This window comes from Antechinus flavipes, chromosome 4 (assembly GCF_016432865.1).
Source record: "Antechinus flavipes isolate AdamAnt ecotype Samford, QLD, Australia chromosome 4, AdamAnt_v2, whole genome shotgun sequence".
Taxonomy (NCBI): Eukaryota; Metazoa; Chordata; class Mammalia; order Dasyuromorphia; family Dasyuridae; genus Antechinus; species Antechinus flavipes.
This window is the reverse complement of record NC_067401.1, coordinates 217,716,989-217,733,199: the sequence shown is the minus strand read 5'-3', so window position 1 is coordinate 217,733,199 and position 16,211 is coordinate 217,716,989. Positions and strand designations below refer to the sequence as shown.

The following is a 16,211-nucleotide window of genomic DNA, read 5'->3' as shown; positions in this document are numbered from 1 at the left end:
ATAGTTTGCCATTTTCTTTTTCAGCAATGAAAGACTTAATACTCTCTCAGATCCTTTCTAATATTCTTTGATATTGTGTTGGCAGAATTGTAGTCATATCATGTTATGTCAGTCATATCAAATTCTTTGTGATACCATTTGGAGTTTTCTTTGTAGAAATACTGGAATAGTTTGCCATTTTCTTTTTCAGCTCATTTTACAGATGAGGAAACTGAGGTAAACAGGGCAAAGTGACTTAGACCTTCCATATTCTAGACCTCGCAGTCTCTCCTCTGAGCCACTTAACTGCAGAATAAGGGGGTATAAAATGAAATTTTCTGTCACCCATATTGTAGAATAATGAAAAAAATATTAGATTTAATATCATTTGAATCTAAGTTCTGTTATTTACTACTTTGTGAGTTTAGACAAGACAATTGGCCTGTAAGGGAGCCAGAATGAATGATTTGTTGTGGGTTCTTCAGTGAGGCTATTAGAAGGTATGTTATTAGGAAATCAATGATTTGTGTTTTGATTTATATAAGGAAAAAAGAGATGAACTCATATCATAATAGCCTTGGCTATGGTTAACAAAATGTAATTCTTCTCTTTAAAGGCTGTCTAGATGGAAGACTACTACATGTTCATGGAAGTGGTTTTTCTCCAGGGAACATATCTGCTACTGTCTGTGGTGTCCCCTGCAAAATCTTGGACAATGCTACGGTGACCAGCTTCAGCTGCCTTGTGCTACCACTAGATGGTCAGTTAAATGAAAATATCCATATATGTAGTACTGGGATTATTGAGGAGCAATGTGACATAATTGAAAGAGTCATTTTCTGCTCCCCTTCTCTCCCAGCAGAGTAGTGAAAAATTAAAGTGAAAGAAAATATTTAATATTTAACATTAAAATTTAAGAGAGAGTCCTGCTATCATTGCCATGTATCCCAGTACAAAACCAAACTGGGTATAAATAGGACGCATGGTATTTTATTTTATTTTATAGGATTTGTGCTATTTTAAGGAGAATTTAGGGAAGTTTAAATCTTCATGCCTAGGGTTATCTAATTAATAAAGAAATCATAAAAACTCCTTCACTTGCAGTCAAAAGACATAGAGACAAGTTTCAGGAATCAAGGACTATATTTATTGCCATAGGCATGATATTTCACTTTTCTAGGCTACCTCAGTTTATAAACTCATCTATAAACTGGGCATGAACTAAGTATTATTTTTTGAAGGCCCTTCTTGATCAGGAGTTCTATGATTCTACTTCATTTGATAAGATTACTTTTTTTTTTGTTAATAGTTTACAGGAAGACTACTTAATTTCTCTGAAATTCAGTTTTTACATTTGAATACTGTCATCCAAATACAGACTAATCCATTTTAATATTGGTTCTGCAGAAATTGTTATGGAGTTCATGGAAAGTATTAAAAAACAGACAAATCAACTAACCACTTAGCATTGTACCCTGTTTAATTGGCTGTAGTTTAGTGAAAAAATGTTCTGGGTTTTATGGGAAGTTGCCATCTAAAGGACCCAGCACTGTTACTAGCTTTGTTTTGTCATTAGGGTGAGATTGATGAGTGCTGAGGTCTGCTGTCTGTTGCCATCTTAATGCAGTACAGGGCAGTACCATGCTAGAGATAACAGCTTCTGAATATTGACTGTCTCTGCTTGATCATATCCCTTATCCTTACTGTAATTAGAGCAGTAGTTACTTTTGTCAGCTCACATTACGTCTTGATTCTGGAATTACCAGGTTTTAACAGGCTTCATCTTTAGGGATACATCAGTTCTGTTACCTTTAGCTATGCAACAGGCTTTGGATAAGTCCTGTTTTGGGTAGGGAAAAATATAGCTTTACTATTCATCAGGATGGCTGGCAAATTGCATAGTAATTACACATAGTGATTCAAGGAAAGTCCAGACCTAATTACTGCCTAAACTGCAGGATGAGCTTAGCCAGATGATTATCTTGTTTGCATAATCACAGATCAAGAAGCTATCTAAGCATTTAACAACAAAGTTTATCAGATCTCCTTTCTATGGAGGTCTTTTAGCTGCCAGGTCCTCCTATAGAGTGTGGCTACAATGGGAATAGTAGTCACCAAATAATGCAGATGAGATTCAATTAAACAGATTTTTTATGGGAGTCAGAAATAGAATAGGGCAGAGTAGAGAGGGGAGACTAGGGCAGGAAAATAGAAGAAACAGGGATGGGAGAAAGGGACACAGAAGAAAAGGTAGGGGAGAAAAGGGAATGAGAGAGATAGTGGATGAGGGAAGGATAGACAAAAGTAAAGGAAAGGAGAGAAAGAGTAAGAGAGTGAAAGAAAGAGAGAAGGGGAAAAAGAAGGAGAAAAGGGAGATGACAGGAAAGGAGGGATATTAGGGAGAAAGTGGAAGGAGACAAAGATAAGAAAGAGAGAAGGGAAAGGAAGGAGAATAGGAACAGGGTAGAAGAAGGGGAGAGGAAAGATGGGAGAGAAAGGAAAGGAGAGATTAGAGAGAAGAGAGTGAGTCATAGAGAAGAAGGATTAGGAGAGAGGAAAGAAAAAAGAAGAGTATATATTAAAAAGTTTAGAAGAGAATAACATATTTTGATTAAACCTCTTGAAATGATGAGGTAGGTTCCTAATTTTATTGAATACACAAGAAAAACTTGAGCTCAGAAAGTCTGAGTAATTAATTTATGATTCTGCAATGAGCCATTTGGTGGATCCAGACAATGAGGACTTATGTGTCTTAACAATAAATGTAATTTCGATAAGGCTTTATTCTTTACAAACTATTTACCTAAAAATATAAAACAAAATAAAATCCTGTGAGGTAGATAGTGCAAGTATTGTTATCCCATTTTACAGGTGAGGAAACAATCTCAGAGAGTTTAAAGGTTTGCCCAAACTCTTACACATAGTCATTACTAGAGCTCAACCCAAATCTTTTGGATCAAAGTCTTTTTCTGTTACACTCTTTGGGGGTCTCATGGTTGATAACCATACACTCCATTTTTGCAGAGGGAAGAAGAGGGGAATTTTCATTATGTAGTACTTCAAATTAGTAGACAATGATAAAAATGAAAGAATTACAGCATTTTAGAGTTAGAGACTCAAAGGATTTTGTTCAATCACTTGCTATTAAATCATTTTTCATTTGTGTTTAACTCTATGATCCCATTTGAGGTTTTCTTGGCAAAGATTCTGAAGTACTATGCTGTATTCTTCTTCATCTCATTTTACAGATGAGTTACTGATGCAAATAGGGTTAAATAACTTTCTCAGGATCACACAGTTAGAGTCAGTGGCTGGATTTGAGGTCAGGTCTTTCTGGCTCCACTGTGCCACCCAGCCATCCTGTTCAATCACTATTTTAATTATAATCTTCTCCTTTACAACTCCAATAAGTGTTTTTCCACTTAAAGGATTCTTGTTATGAGAAACTTGCTATGGACCTGCCCATTTCCCTCTTTTGATAAGCAATTATTTGGAAGAATTTGATTATAAAATCAGTTGCCTCTTTTCAGTTTCTGATTCTGCTACTACAGCTATAACAGGCTACATATAAAATGCTTGAATAGACTTTTCTTATCTCCTAACTCTTTTTTTCTTCTAAACATCCCCTCAGATCCTTTAGAACTCAATTTCTTAAACTGTGGTTTGCAACCCCATATGGATTCTCATAGTTGAATGTTGGGGTTACAAAATTATGATTTATTATCAGCAAAAGTTTGATTTGCATACCTATTTTATATCTCTATATACCAGGGATCACATATTCTTGGGTGAAAAGGAGGTGAATTAATGTTCTGAAAACTGGGACTTTCTCCTCTTCTTTCTCCTCCTCTTCCTCCTCCTCTTCTTCTTCCTTCTTTCTTTTTCTTCTCCTCCTCCTCCTTGCTCCTCTTCCTCCTTCTCCTTCTCCTCCTTCATCCTGCTCCTTCTCCTTTCCTCTTGCTCCTCCTGCTCCTCATCTCCTCCTCCTTGTTCCTCTTCTTCCTTCTCCTCTTCTTCCTTCTTCTTCTTCTTTTTTTTTTTTCTAGGAATCACTCAAGTTATTATCCATCTCCTTTTTACAACATGACCAGTTCATCTCCCTTTCCAATCATATGTTTTCTGGATAACTTTTGTATTACTGTTTCCATGAAAATCATTTTCTGTAATATGCTGCCCACTATCTCTTTAATGTTTCTTTGAGGTCACCTACAATTTTGAATCCCCCCCGCCATTATATTATATATTCCATGATTATAGCCTGCATCATAGATGATTGACCTATGTATCTATCAATCATAGATAGTAACTGAAAAAGAATATTGGTATTAAAAGGATGAGTTTATATTTGTCTTAGCCAGCAGCTTGTTATTTAAAGAAGTTGTATTTCTATTTATAAGAATGAAAAGAAAAATGAATTAGGATGTCCAGGCTAGGAGAATTATGACACTGAAGAAAATGACAGTTTTCAATTCTGAAAAAAGATAAGGAAATATTCACACTAGGAATTTGATTTTAGAGCAAAACCAATCTAGAGAGTCCTTTCCACAAACTCCAGATAATATTGGTTGTTGTTCAAAATCAGTGGGATTAGGTAAAGAAATGGAAATAGCAATCCTTAAAATAGCCACTAGATGACAGTAAATACACATAGTTTATGCAGAAACCTTTATTCCAAGAAGATAATTTAGCATGATCTAGGAAAAAAAGGAGGAAAAGAAAGAAGTCAACAAATAAAGAAAAAGGAAAATAAGACAGGAGAAAGAGGAGAAAAGAGAAAGCAAAGAAATGAAGAAAAGAAAGAAAAGTAAGTCAAAGTAAGAAAGGCATAGAATGAAGGAAGACGAAGAAAAGTAAAGAAGGAAGTGAAGAAAGGAAGAGAAAAGGAAGGAAAGAATGAAAGAAAATGAGGGAAAAGGAAAGAAAGAATGGAGAGAGGAAAAGAAGAGGAAAGAAATACAGAGGAAAATGTATTTAGCTCTACAATTTTATAGAAAGGAAGTTGAATGTTCATCTACCCCACTTCCTGACTTCCTCCTATATGTCACCTTCTGAGGGTGATGAAAATCTGTTATATCTTTTTCTTCTAAAAACATCTCCAGAAAAGACAATTTCATAACTTTTCTTCCTAAAACATACGAGTGTTTAAAAATGATCACTGATGCAAATCCTTTTTTTTTTGTTTTTTTGTTTTTTTTTGTTTTGTTTTGTTTTGTTTAATTTGAATCTGTGCTGTTGCAGAATTCACTTTTCTCTAGGTTCTGGTGAAGACAGAATATAGTGATAAGATGTGTAGGGATATATAGATGTATTTATATCTATATAGGTATATTTATATCTTTATATCACTAAATCCATCTATGTATCTATATCTCTATAAATATATAAATAGATGTAATGATATAGTATAGTAATCATTGACTTCAAAGTCAGATGATCTGAGTTTCCTTAATCTCAGTTTCCTCATCTGTAAAATCATGTGGCAGCCCTCGATCAGAAGTCTATAATATGATTTCAAATTGGTTCCTATTATTATTTATATTTTATTTTATGCATTTTAAAACATTCTGAGATGAATGAGCTTTCATCAGGTTGCCAAAGGAGTCATGATGCAAACAACAAATGAAGAAAAAGGTTAAGAACCTTTGCATTAGGTGATTTCTTTCAACTTTATAATTTTGTGGATTCCTAAATATCTTGTATGGGTTCAGAGGCTGAACTAAAAAAACTCTAAGACCTAAAATAAAAACAAAACAAAACAAAACAACAACCAAAAAACAACAATAACAACAACAACCCCCCTCCCCAACCCAAAACACCCACAACTAGACTTGGAATGGGAAAATTTGGATTCAAATCCCACTTTAGTCTCTTACTATGTGATCCTGAGCAAATCATTTAATTTTTCTTGGCTTCAGGTTCTTCATTTGTAAAATAAATGAGTTGGACCAAATGAACTCCTAAGGTCAATTAAAGTTCTAAAATTATGATCTGAGTTCTTTGTTTTTAATCTACTTCCTTCTAGACTCTTAGTTTTATCATCTAAGCTTGAATCTGAATTAAAATCTAATCTTATATATATATATTTAATTTTTATTTATTTATTTTTTAAATAACTTTTTATTTACAAGTTATATACATGGGTAATTTTACAAAATTGATAATTGCCAAACCTTTTGTTCCAACTTTTCCCCTCCTTCCTCCATCCCCTCCCCCAGATGGCAAGTTGACCAATACATGTTAAATATGTTAAAGTATAAATTAAATACAATATAAGTATACATGTCCAAACAGTTATTTTTTTGTACAAAAAGAATCGGACTTTGAAATAGTGTACTATTAGCTTGTGAAGGAAATCAAAAATGCAGGCAGACAAAAATATAGGGATTGGGAATTTTATGTAATGGTTCATAGTCATCTCCCAGAGTTTTTTGCTGGGTGTAGCTTGTTTAATTCATTACTGCTCTATTGGAACTGATTTGGTTCATCTCATTGCTGGAGATGGCCATGTCCATCAGAATTGATCATCATATAGTATTGTTGTTGAAGTATATAAATGATCTCCTGTTCCTGCTCATTTCACTCAGCATCAGTTCATGCAAGTCTCTCCAGGCCTTTCTGAAATCATCCTACTGGTCATTTCTAACCGAACAATAATATTCCATAATATTCATATACCACAATTTATTAACCTTAGATATTTAATAGCTGTGTGACTGTGGGGTAAATCCCTTAGCTGCTGTCTGCTTCAGTTTCCACAAAAAATGAGGATAACAATAATGCTATCCTCCCAGAGTGGTTGTGAGGTCCAAATGAGATAGTGTTTGTAAAGGGCTTAGCAAACCTTAAAGCGACGTATAAATGGTATACATTATTATTATTAGTGTTATGTCAATACAATGTCTGGTTGGGGTAGCTTATCATAAGACCAAGATTATAAAAGTGCAAAAAGAGGAGAAAATTTGTCAGTATTTGACTGATTTACATCTGAGAGAAACCATGATATTTAGGACAAATCCATTTAGACGTGTGGACTGAGAGATTGATCACAATTAGATAATTTCCATATTACTTTTTTCATTGTGTCCTATGTAGACATAGCATTATTGATTTGGGGGATTTTCTTTTTGGTACTAAAGAGAAAACAATGAATTCTTCAAACTATTTTCAGCCTATAACAACTCTTGGCATAATCGCTGATTTTCTTTAGTTTATTGTCTCCTCTGTGACCCTGTGCTTCCTTTTATTTGTCCTAAAACTCCCTTTCAATTTTCAAGAGAAAACACCTTATTCCAGTATATTTTCAATAATTATGCTTTACATTTGTCTCATTGCCAATTTTTCTTTTTTGATATCTTTTATTTTTACATTAATCTTTTTTTTTCTGATTATTTCCCTTCAGCCTCTCTATCTGGAGACCCATCCCTTGTATAAAAGAATAAAAAAGAAAAGAAGGAAAATACAGTTCAACAAATCCAGCCAACTACATCAATCATTTCTGATTGCATTTGAAATATTCCACTTTCATAGCCCCATAATTTTGCAAAGAAAAGAGAGATGCCCATTTTCTCAGCTCTTCTTTGAGACATCTAGTTCCTATTCTTATTGTTTCTTCTTTTGACATTGATTTAGTTATATATAATGTTTTTTCCTAGTTTGCGTACTTCACCCTGAATCAGTTCATATTTCTTCCCATTTGACTTTCATATTCATCAATTCTTATGGGACATCAATTTCCATTATGTTAATTTATCACAATTTGTTTAGACATTCCCAATTGATTAGGACTCCCAATTTTTCAAAACATTTTCCCAGTGTGGTTTTATTTACTCCTCACAACTTTGTGGAAAAGAAAGGATCATCATTCCTACTTGGTGGATGAAGTAATTAAGATATAGAGAAAGGTTAAATGGATTAAGGTCAAACAGGTTTTAGTAGAAGAACTGGAAGGAGAGCCCATATTGCCTGCCTCCTTAGATCCATGTGTTTTTTATTAGGCCACCCCCAGTCACTGCTGGCTCCATTACCCTTTAAGATTTTATAGACTTTGATTTTACAGCTCTCTTCAAACTTTGTTTTTTAACTAAAGAACCTTAGTCTTTTTTAAAGCATGTTTTCATATAAAATTGGCTTCATATCCCTGTTTTTTAGTTATCCTAAAGTAACTTTTTTCTACCCTCTAGTTATAGAGACAGTTTGGTGTGATAGAGGATGGCATAGTGAACTGAAGTCAATTAGGTTTAAAAGCCATTTCTGGTACTTGCTAGCTGTGTGGTCACCAGTGAATCAGTCAACTTTTCTGAATCTTTAAAATATAATACTGGCAGTAACTACTCAATGAGATTTGTTCTGAGAATCAAGCAAAAGAATATATGCAAAGTATTTTGCCGACTCTAAAGCAATATAAAAATGTCAATTCTTAATACAAAATAATAAAATTCTAGAATTTCATAATTTGAAGAACCTTTAAATGTCCTCTCTTAAATTAGTTTAGACTTACTTGAAAAGGATTCTGTTTTCATAGGGTTTCTTGTTATTCAGTCATATCTGAGTCTTTGTAACCTCATTTAGGTGGTTTGCCATTTCCTTCTCTATTTCATTTCACAGATCAGGAAACTGAGGCAAACAGGGTTAAATCATTTGTCCAGGGTCACAAAACTAGTAAGTATCTGAGGCCAAATTTGAACTCAGGAAGATAAATCTTCCTAACTTTAGATTTAGCACTCTATCCATTGTGGTACCAGTAGCCCCATAGGATTCTTAACAAATGGCTATTCAGGTTGTGCTTGAATACTTTTAGTGATGGAAAACTTGTTATGTATTAAGATAATACTTTAAACTTTCAGACAACTTTAATTGTTAGGAAGATCTTTGTCATATAGAATGCTCTGAAATATTTCTTTTGTAAATTCTACCTAGTTATAACTATGTTTTCTGGGATTTAGTGTGACAAAATTGCTCCTTCTTCCACATTGTGGCTCTTTAAATATTTAAAGAGCACTATTATATCTCCCCTAAGTCTCTTTAGATCTAAACATCTTCAGTTCTTTTGTGGAATAATGAAAAGAATATGGACCTAGAGTCAGGGAAACTCTGGATTCAAATTGTACCTTTGACATTACCTATATAATCCTGTAAGTCTGTAAAAAGGTAATAATATCTAAATAAAAGATTGATATAAAGGTCAAATGTGGTGTAGGGGAAAATGCTTTGTAAACCTTCAATTGCTATATAAATTTTAACTACTTTTATTATTACTTTTATATGACATACTTTCAAGCCTCCTCACTATTATGGTTACCATTTCTTGACCATTTTCTAACTTGATAATATCCTTCTTAAAGCTTGATGCTCAGTTATTATTATTCTTGAATTGTTTTGATAATGTCTGTGTTCCCATTTGGGGTTTTCTTCACAAACATTCTGGAGTGGTTTGCTATTTCCTCCTTTAGCTCATTTTTAAATGAGGAACTGAGGCAAACAGGGTTAAATGACTTATTCAGGATCACACAGCTCATAAGTGCCTGAAACTGAATTTGAACTCAAGAAGATGAAGCTTCCTGACTCCAGGGCCAGTATTTTATCCACTCTACCATTTAGCCTCTCTTTGATGCAGAGAATTGATCACAGAATTTTATATGTGTTAAATCAAAGCAAAGTGTTCTAAATCTGAACAGTATTTGCCTCTATTCATTCAGCATAATATCCTATTAGAGTATTAGCTTTATAATATGAACAGTTGATATAATATTGGATAATTAGTTCACTTCCTGCTTTGTTTTTCTATAATAGCTTATTGTTTGGCCATAGCCTATCCTATACATAGATCCTATTTGCACCAAGCAGTTATATTGTTTGAATGCAAGTGTAAGATTTACTTTGTTCCTTAATATGCATCAAATAATGGATTGAATTTATATAGTATAATGTCCTAGTATTCTAACCTGATTTTGTCATGCAATGCACTAGCTATCTCTTCTAGTTTCAATTCATCCACAAATTTGATAAGTATGCCATTAATATTTTTATCTAAGTTATTGATGAAATTTTTGACAGAATACAGATAAGTATAGATTTCATGTACTCTATTAGCTTCTCCCTCCAGGTTGACATCAATGCATTAATCACTATGCTTTGTGTCTGGTCTTTCAACCTGTTTGAAATCTACCCAACTATATTGTCTTGGATTTAAGTATGTGCACTCCTTTATAACATCAAAATATTCTGTGGATCCTGATATAATAGCAGTTGTACTATTGATATCTATTAATTAAAAACAGGTGACTGGATATGGACTTCTTGAAATAACTTCCCATCCCTCTACTTTCCCCTTTTGTCCCACTTCCCCTATCCTCCCTAGGAATCTGCAGTCTTAAACTTGAGGACTAATACCCTGCATTTGTCCATTTTATTAATGACATTATTGTGAGACTTTCTCTATAGCATATAGATATGCTATATTTTCAGCATTCTCTTAATCTATGAAGCTAGCATCCCAAAAGGAGATGAAGTTAGCCTGGTCTGACTTATTCTTGATGAGCTCATTCCAGTCATTTGATAAAAGTTACAGAACTTTTGCAGGATTTGAATTCAAACTCTTTGGGCTATCATTTAATGAATTTTTATTTATTTATTTATTTGTTTGTGTTTTTTTGGTTCTATTTGAAAATCAGGACAGTGTTTCCCCATGTCTAGTCACAAGAATTACTTTTCTATGTGGGAAACTATCTAATCAATTGGATAAGATGCTGACTTTGAGAACTGGATCATGATAAGAAATGAAGCTTAGCCATGATTGATTGACTAATAGATTATTGAATCCAGTGGTTGGGGTATCTTGGTATGTGGGGACCATGGCTGTTTCCTGGGAAATGCATACTCATAAGGTACAGTTTGTTATTGGTACTTTGTCCATGGTCCTCATTGTGTGCAAATTACCATAGGAATAGCTGTTGTTTTGCCAAAAATAGGCAGGTAAAAACATGATTCATATGGCTTTTTCATGCTTTAACTTTCCTCTCCCCTTTGCCACAGAAACCATCTTTGAAATTTGCCCCTTTACCTTCATAGGAAAAGGATTCAAGATTGTATCATCACTTTCACAATCATTCTTCCCCTTACTAGACTCCCTACAAAGATGTGGTCATGGCAGATATTTAACTGCCTTTGATTTTTGTCTCTGAAGTTATCAGATAATGGACTCATAAGACCACAGATTTAGATTTGTTAGGGTTGGTCCTGCTGTTGTGTCTTCCCACTCCAGTTTATTCTCCACTCAACTGCCAAAGTGATTTTCCTAAAGTCTAAGTCTAGCCATGTAAGAACTCCTTCTCTGTCTGGTCTTACCCAATAAATTTCAATGGCCTCTTATCATTTGTAGAATCAAGAATAAAATCTTTGCCTTGTATTTAAAGATCTTTGCAATCTAGCTTCTTTCATCCTTTCCTCTATTCTTATACTTCTCTGCTCATAATTGTCCAATTATACTTGGCAACTTGATGTTCCTGAAACAAGATGTCTCATCTTTCATCTTCTTCCCACCCCTCTTTCCAACCTTCCCTATTTCCCCCTCCTTCCCTCCCTCTCTACCCCTCCCTTTCTCCTTCCTTCCCTCTCTTACTTCCTTCCCTCTCTTCCTTCCTTCCCTCCTTTTCTCCCTCCCTTTCCTTCTTCCCTCCTTCCCTCCTTCCTCCCTCCTTCCCTCCTTTTCTCCCTCCCTTTCCTTCTTCCCTCCTTCCCTCCTCCCTCCCTCCCTCCCTCCTTACTTCCTTCCTTCTTTCCTTCCTTCCTCCTTCCTTCCCTCCTCCCTCCCTCCTTACTTCCTTCCTTCTTTCCTTCCGCCCCTCCTTCCATTCCCCGCTTCCTCTCTCCCTTCATTTCTTCCCTCCCTCCCTCCCTCCATTTCCTCACTTCCTCTCTCCCTCCACTTCCTTCCTTCCTCCCCTCCACTTCCTCCCTTCCTTCCTCCTTCCTTCCTTCCCTTCTTCTCTCCCTTCCTTCCATCCTTTCCTCCATCTTTCCTTCCTTCCTTCCTTCCTTCCTTCCTTCCTTCCTTCCTTCCTTCCTTCCTTCCTTCCTTCCTTCCTTCCTTTCTTCTTTCCTTCTTTTCTTCTTTCCTTCCTTCCTCCCTTTCCTTTCCAGACTGGTCAAGCAAACTTAGCTCTTGTAAATAGTTCTGATGTATCAAAATGAATTTGAAGCCATAACTTAGCTCTCTTGGTATTTTTTTGTTAATTCTCCCTTGTAGACTCCTTGGCTTTCCTGTGCAACCTAAGGCCCTTGGAGGAAAACTGTGATGCTACCAAGGCTACCTATATCCAGTGTGAATTGACTATCACCATGGGGACCACAAGTTTGTTAAGATCTTGGTATTACATCTACATGTGTGAAGAAAGTCCTTGGTGTACCTTTACTCTGGACCATCAGATAGACTCATCCCTGAGATTATTCTCTGGATTTTTCATGAGGTAATTAAATCTATGAACCACTACACCCCCATTCAAATGTGTTCTTGCTCTCCTTCTTCCTCTCCTTTTCTCTCCCTCTTTTCCTCCCTCTTCCTCTCCTCTCTCTCCTTCCTCTCCCTTCCTTCCCCCTCTCACTTCTCTCCCTCTATTCTCTCCCCTCTCTCTCTTCTCTCTCTTCTATCCCCTCTTTCTCCTCTCATTTTCATTATGGCATCAATGGGAATTAGGAATTGCAAGGTAGGAGGAATAACCCCAGATGTTTCAGTAATTCAAATCCAATGGGTACCTGAGTGGCCCATGTTTCAGATGGTCCAGAGGGGGCATTCCATTGTGAATTCCACCCAGCCTGGATATCAAAGCATCTTCTGTCTTTTTCAAGTGTTCAGGAGAACATCTGAAAAATCTACCCAGTAAACAGTCTGCTTTGTTCTCTCTTAGATTTTAATATTTATCTTCCTATCCAAAGCAACATCTGGTGAATGCCAATGGGGAAAAAGATTAGACATTATGAAAAACAGAAGGGTTTCCCCCCCCTTTCTCATTTCTTTCCTCTCCAAACAGATTCATGCATTTTTTTTAAAAAGAAAAAGTCACAGAGAAATCCAGCAGATTGTACAGTGTTTATTCAAAGGAAGAGAGAAGCATAGACAAAATTACTGTAGATTTAGGATTTGGAAACCATAAGCTTATGTGGATTTACTTTTTTTTTAACCTCAAAAGAACAAATACATAACTGAAACTTCCCAGGTTCTCTTCTCAAACTCATTTTCCTTCCAAATAAATGGGGAAAATAAGACAATGTGGGATGCTCTGAGATTGCCTAGGTTTTTAAAAAGAAAAAAAAGATCACTTTTAGCTCTTTTTTTCACACACACTGTGTTTTAAGGCTTCTCTGTTTTCTCTGTGTGGATCTCTGTTTTCTCTCTCTCTCTCTCTCTCTCTCTCTCTCTCTCTCTCTCTCTCTCTTTCTCAATAGCATAAAGCTGCATCATTTTTTCTTGTGATTTGTAGGCATAAACTACTCTTTTGCCTACCTAGTTGGAATGGCTGTCTTTGATCATTTCATGGAGGTCTTATTTACAGCTTAGAAAATGAAATCAAAACAAAACAAATCTAGCATATCACATTGAATCAAAGAGAAACACAATCACTGTATTTCAGGAGCGTGATTTCTTCATGTTCTAAGAGAAATCTGTGCTCTTTAGGAAGCCATTTTTCTTTTAGTAGAATGTAAGGTCTTTTACAAGTTGAGGTACTACCTGGGACAACTGATGCATTGGGTAGAATCCCATCTCTGGAGTCAGAGGGACCTGAGTTCAAATCTGATCTCATACACTTAGTGGTTTGTGACCTTTTTTGCCTCATTTTTCTCATCTGTAAAATGAACTAGAGAAAGAAATGGCAAACCACTTCAGTATCTTTGCCAAGAAAACCTTAAGTGGTGTCATGCAGAAATGTACATGTCTGAAATGACTCAATAACAAGACACCTTTAACTTTGACTTATTCTTTTGTGACCCAGTGCCTCTTTTAAGAATGCTGCTTCAGTTGTTGAAGTGAAATTAGTTCTGTTTATATACTTGGGGTTTTAGTTAAGAATTTGTCTTTTTAAACACTCAAAAGTAAGGGGTATTGAGAATATTCACTAATTTGGTAGTAAAGGAACTCTGGTAGCAAACAGCCTATCTAAAAGAAATTGACTATATTTGTATAAGGTTTTAAAATTGAAAGATTGCCAGGCTTAGAGTTAGGAAGACTCTTCTTCCTGACTTCAAGTCTGGCCTCAGACATTTACTAGCTAAGTGACTCTGTATCAGTCACTTAACTTTGCCTCAGTTTCCTTATCTGTAAAATGAGCTGAAGAAGGAAATGACAAATCACTCTAGTATCTTTTCTGAGAAAACCTGAAATGGAGTGGCAAAGAATTGGATACAACTAAAAAATGACTGTATAACACAAAGCTCCATTATCATTTTTACTATATCAACAAATAAGCATTACTTCCCTTATTGTCCTTTGTATGAATACTATCTTCTAATTAAAAAATTTTGTATTTGTATTTGATTTTCTATATAAATACTGTCTACCCCAAACAAGCTTCTAGAGGTCAAGAACTGGTATGTATATGTGTGTTGTATGTGTGTTTCTTTTTGATACTATCACAGCATCTAGCACTTAGTAGGTGCTTATTAAACTGAATTGAATATGCTAATGCTTTGGATATTCCTTCACTATCTTGTGTCAGACAAGCTGTAAAGATGAGTCTTTACCTGAGTTACAGATTTGTAGGAAATCTATAGAAAAGAAAAATGTAATGGCACAAACGAATTTAGTAAATTTCTTTAGGGTTTCCTAAAGTGATTAATAATTTTCATTAGTCCTGATGTCTAATTCCCTTTAGGTTCTGACTTAAGTATGCGGACATCTGCTTCTTTTCATGGCTGCTTTAACTCATTTCAGTGGTATTATTTAAGTGCTGTTCATGGCTAAAATGGCAGAACTGGAAAAGACCTTAGAGATTATTTAGACCGTGTCTCAGTATTACAGATGAGGAAAATGAGACTTAGAGAAATTACTTAGGAATCAAGCTTATATAACTAGTTAGTTGCAGGAACAGAAATAGAACCCAAGTTTTCTGACTCAGTCTAATGTTCTTTTTTCTTGCACCATTTTTCCATCTGCTAATAGAGAACTTATTTTGGTTTCTTAGAGTAAACAAAATATTTCTGTTGCTTGGTGGAGATTTGGGATCATATTTTTATTTGGGTACATAAGTTGAGTATATGCCAATTAGAGCCATAGATCATTAGTCTAGAAAGGAATTTGGAAATCAACTGACCTAAAGCACTCTTTTTTTTCTATGGAATCTATAACCTAGCGCTCTCCAAGGCTTGAGTTTACACAGAATGTATCCAATTGCATAGACTGCATCTAAAGATCAGTTATCATTTTTAGTTCTCCAGACTTTATTCCATGAAATGTTCAAATATAACTTGGGTATAGTTCATGCCTAAATTTCTTTTTTTTTAATTATAGCTTTTTATTTACAAGATATATGCATGGATAATTTTTCAGCATTGATAATTGCAAAATCTTTTGTTCCAATTTTTCCTCTCCTTTTCCCCCTACTCCCATGGCAGGTTGACCAATATATGCTATATAATTCAGGGATCCTCAAACTTTTTAAATAGGGGGCCAGTTCACTGTCCCTCAGACTGTTGGAGGCCGGGCTATAGTAAAAACAAAAACTTTGTTTTGTGGGCCTTTAAATAAAGAAACTTCATAATCCTGGGTGAGGGGGATAATACTCCTCAGCTGCTGCATCTGGCCCGTGGGCCGTAGTTTGAGGACCCCTGCATATGTGTTAAAGTATATGTTAAATACAATATATGTATACATGTCCATACAGTTATTTTGCTGTACAAAAAGAATCACACTTTGAAATGGTGTACAATTAACTTGTGAAGGAAATAAAAAATGCAGGCAGACAAAAATAAAGGGATTGGGAATTCTATGTAATAGTTCATACTCATTTCCCAGAGTTTTTTGCTGGGTGCATGCCTAAATTTCTACAAAAATAACTGGATTCCCAGGTCTCATACCAGTACTTAAGGAAACAAATATACTTCAAGTAGACAATGGTTTTTATTTTGCTCCACTCCTACTACCTATTCTCTTATATACTAAATTGAAAAAGATTCACAGAAGTTTATAAGGAGACAGAAAATACAGTAAGCCAATAAACATAATAGAGTATTCAGAAGGGAAT

At 35.1% G+C, this 16,211-nt stretch overlaps 1 protein-coding gene across 1 annotated transcript in view; it reads left to right on the top strand.

Annotated features, from left to right (window-relative positions):
• PKHD1 (PKHD1 ciliary IPT domain containing fibrocystin/polyductin) overlaps positions 1-16,211 on the top strand; it is a 621,489-nt gene that overhangs the window by 104,627 nt on the left and 500,651 nt on the right. The window contains 2 exon segments of the mRNA XM_051996694.1: positions 596-739; positions 12,224-12,443. Of these exon segments, the coding sequence (XP_051852654.1) occupies positions 596-739; positions 12,224-12,443 (364 nt within the window).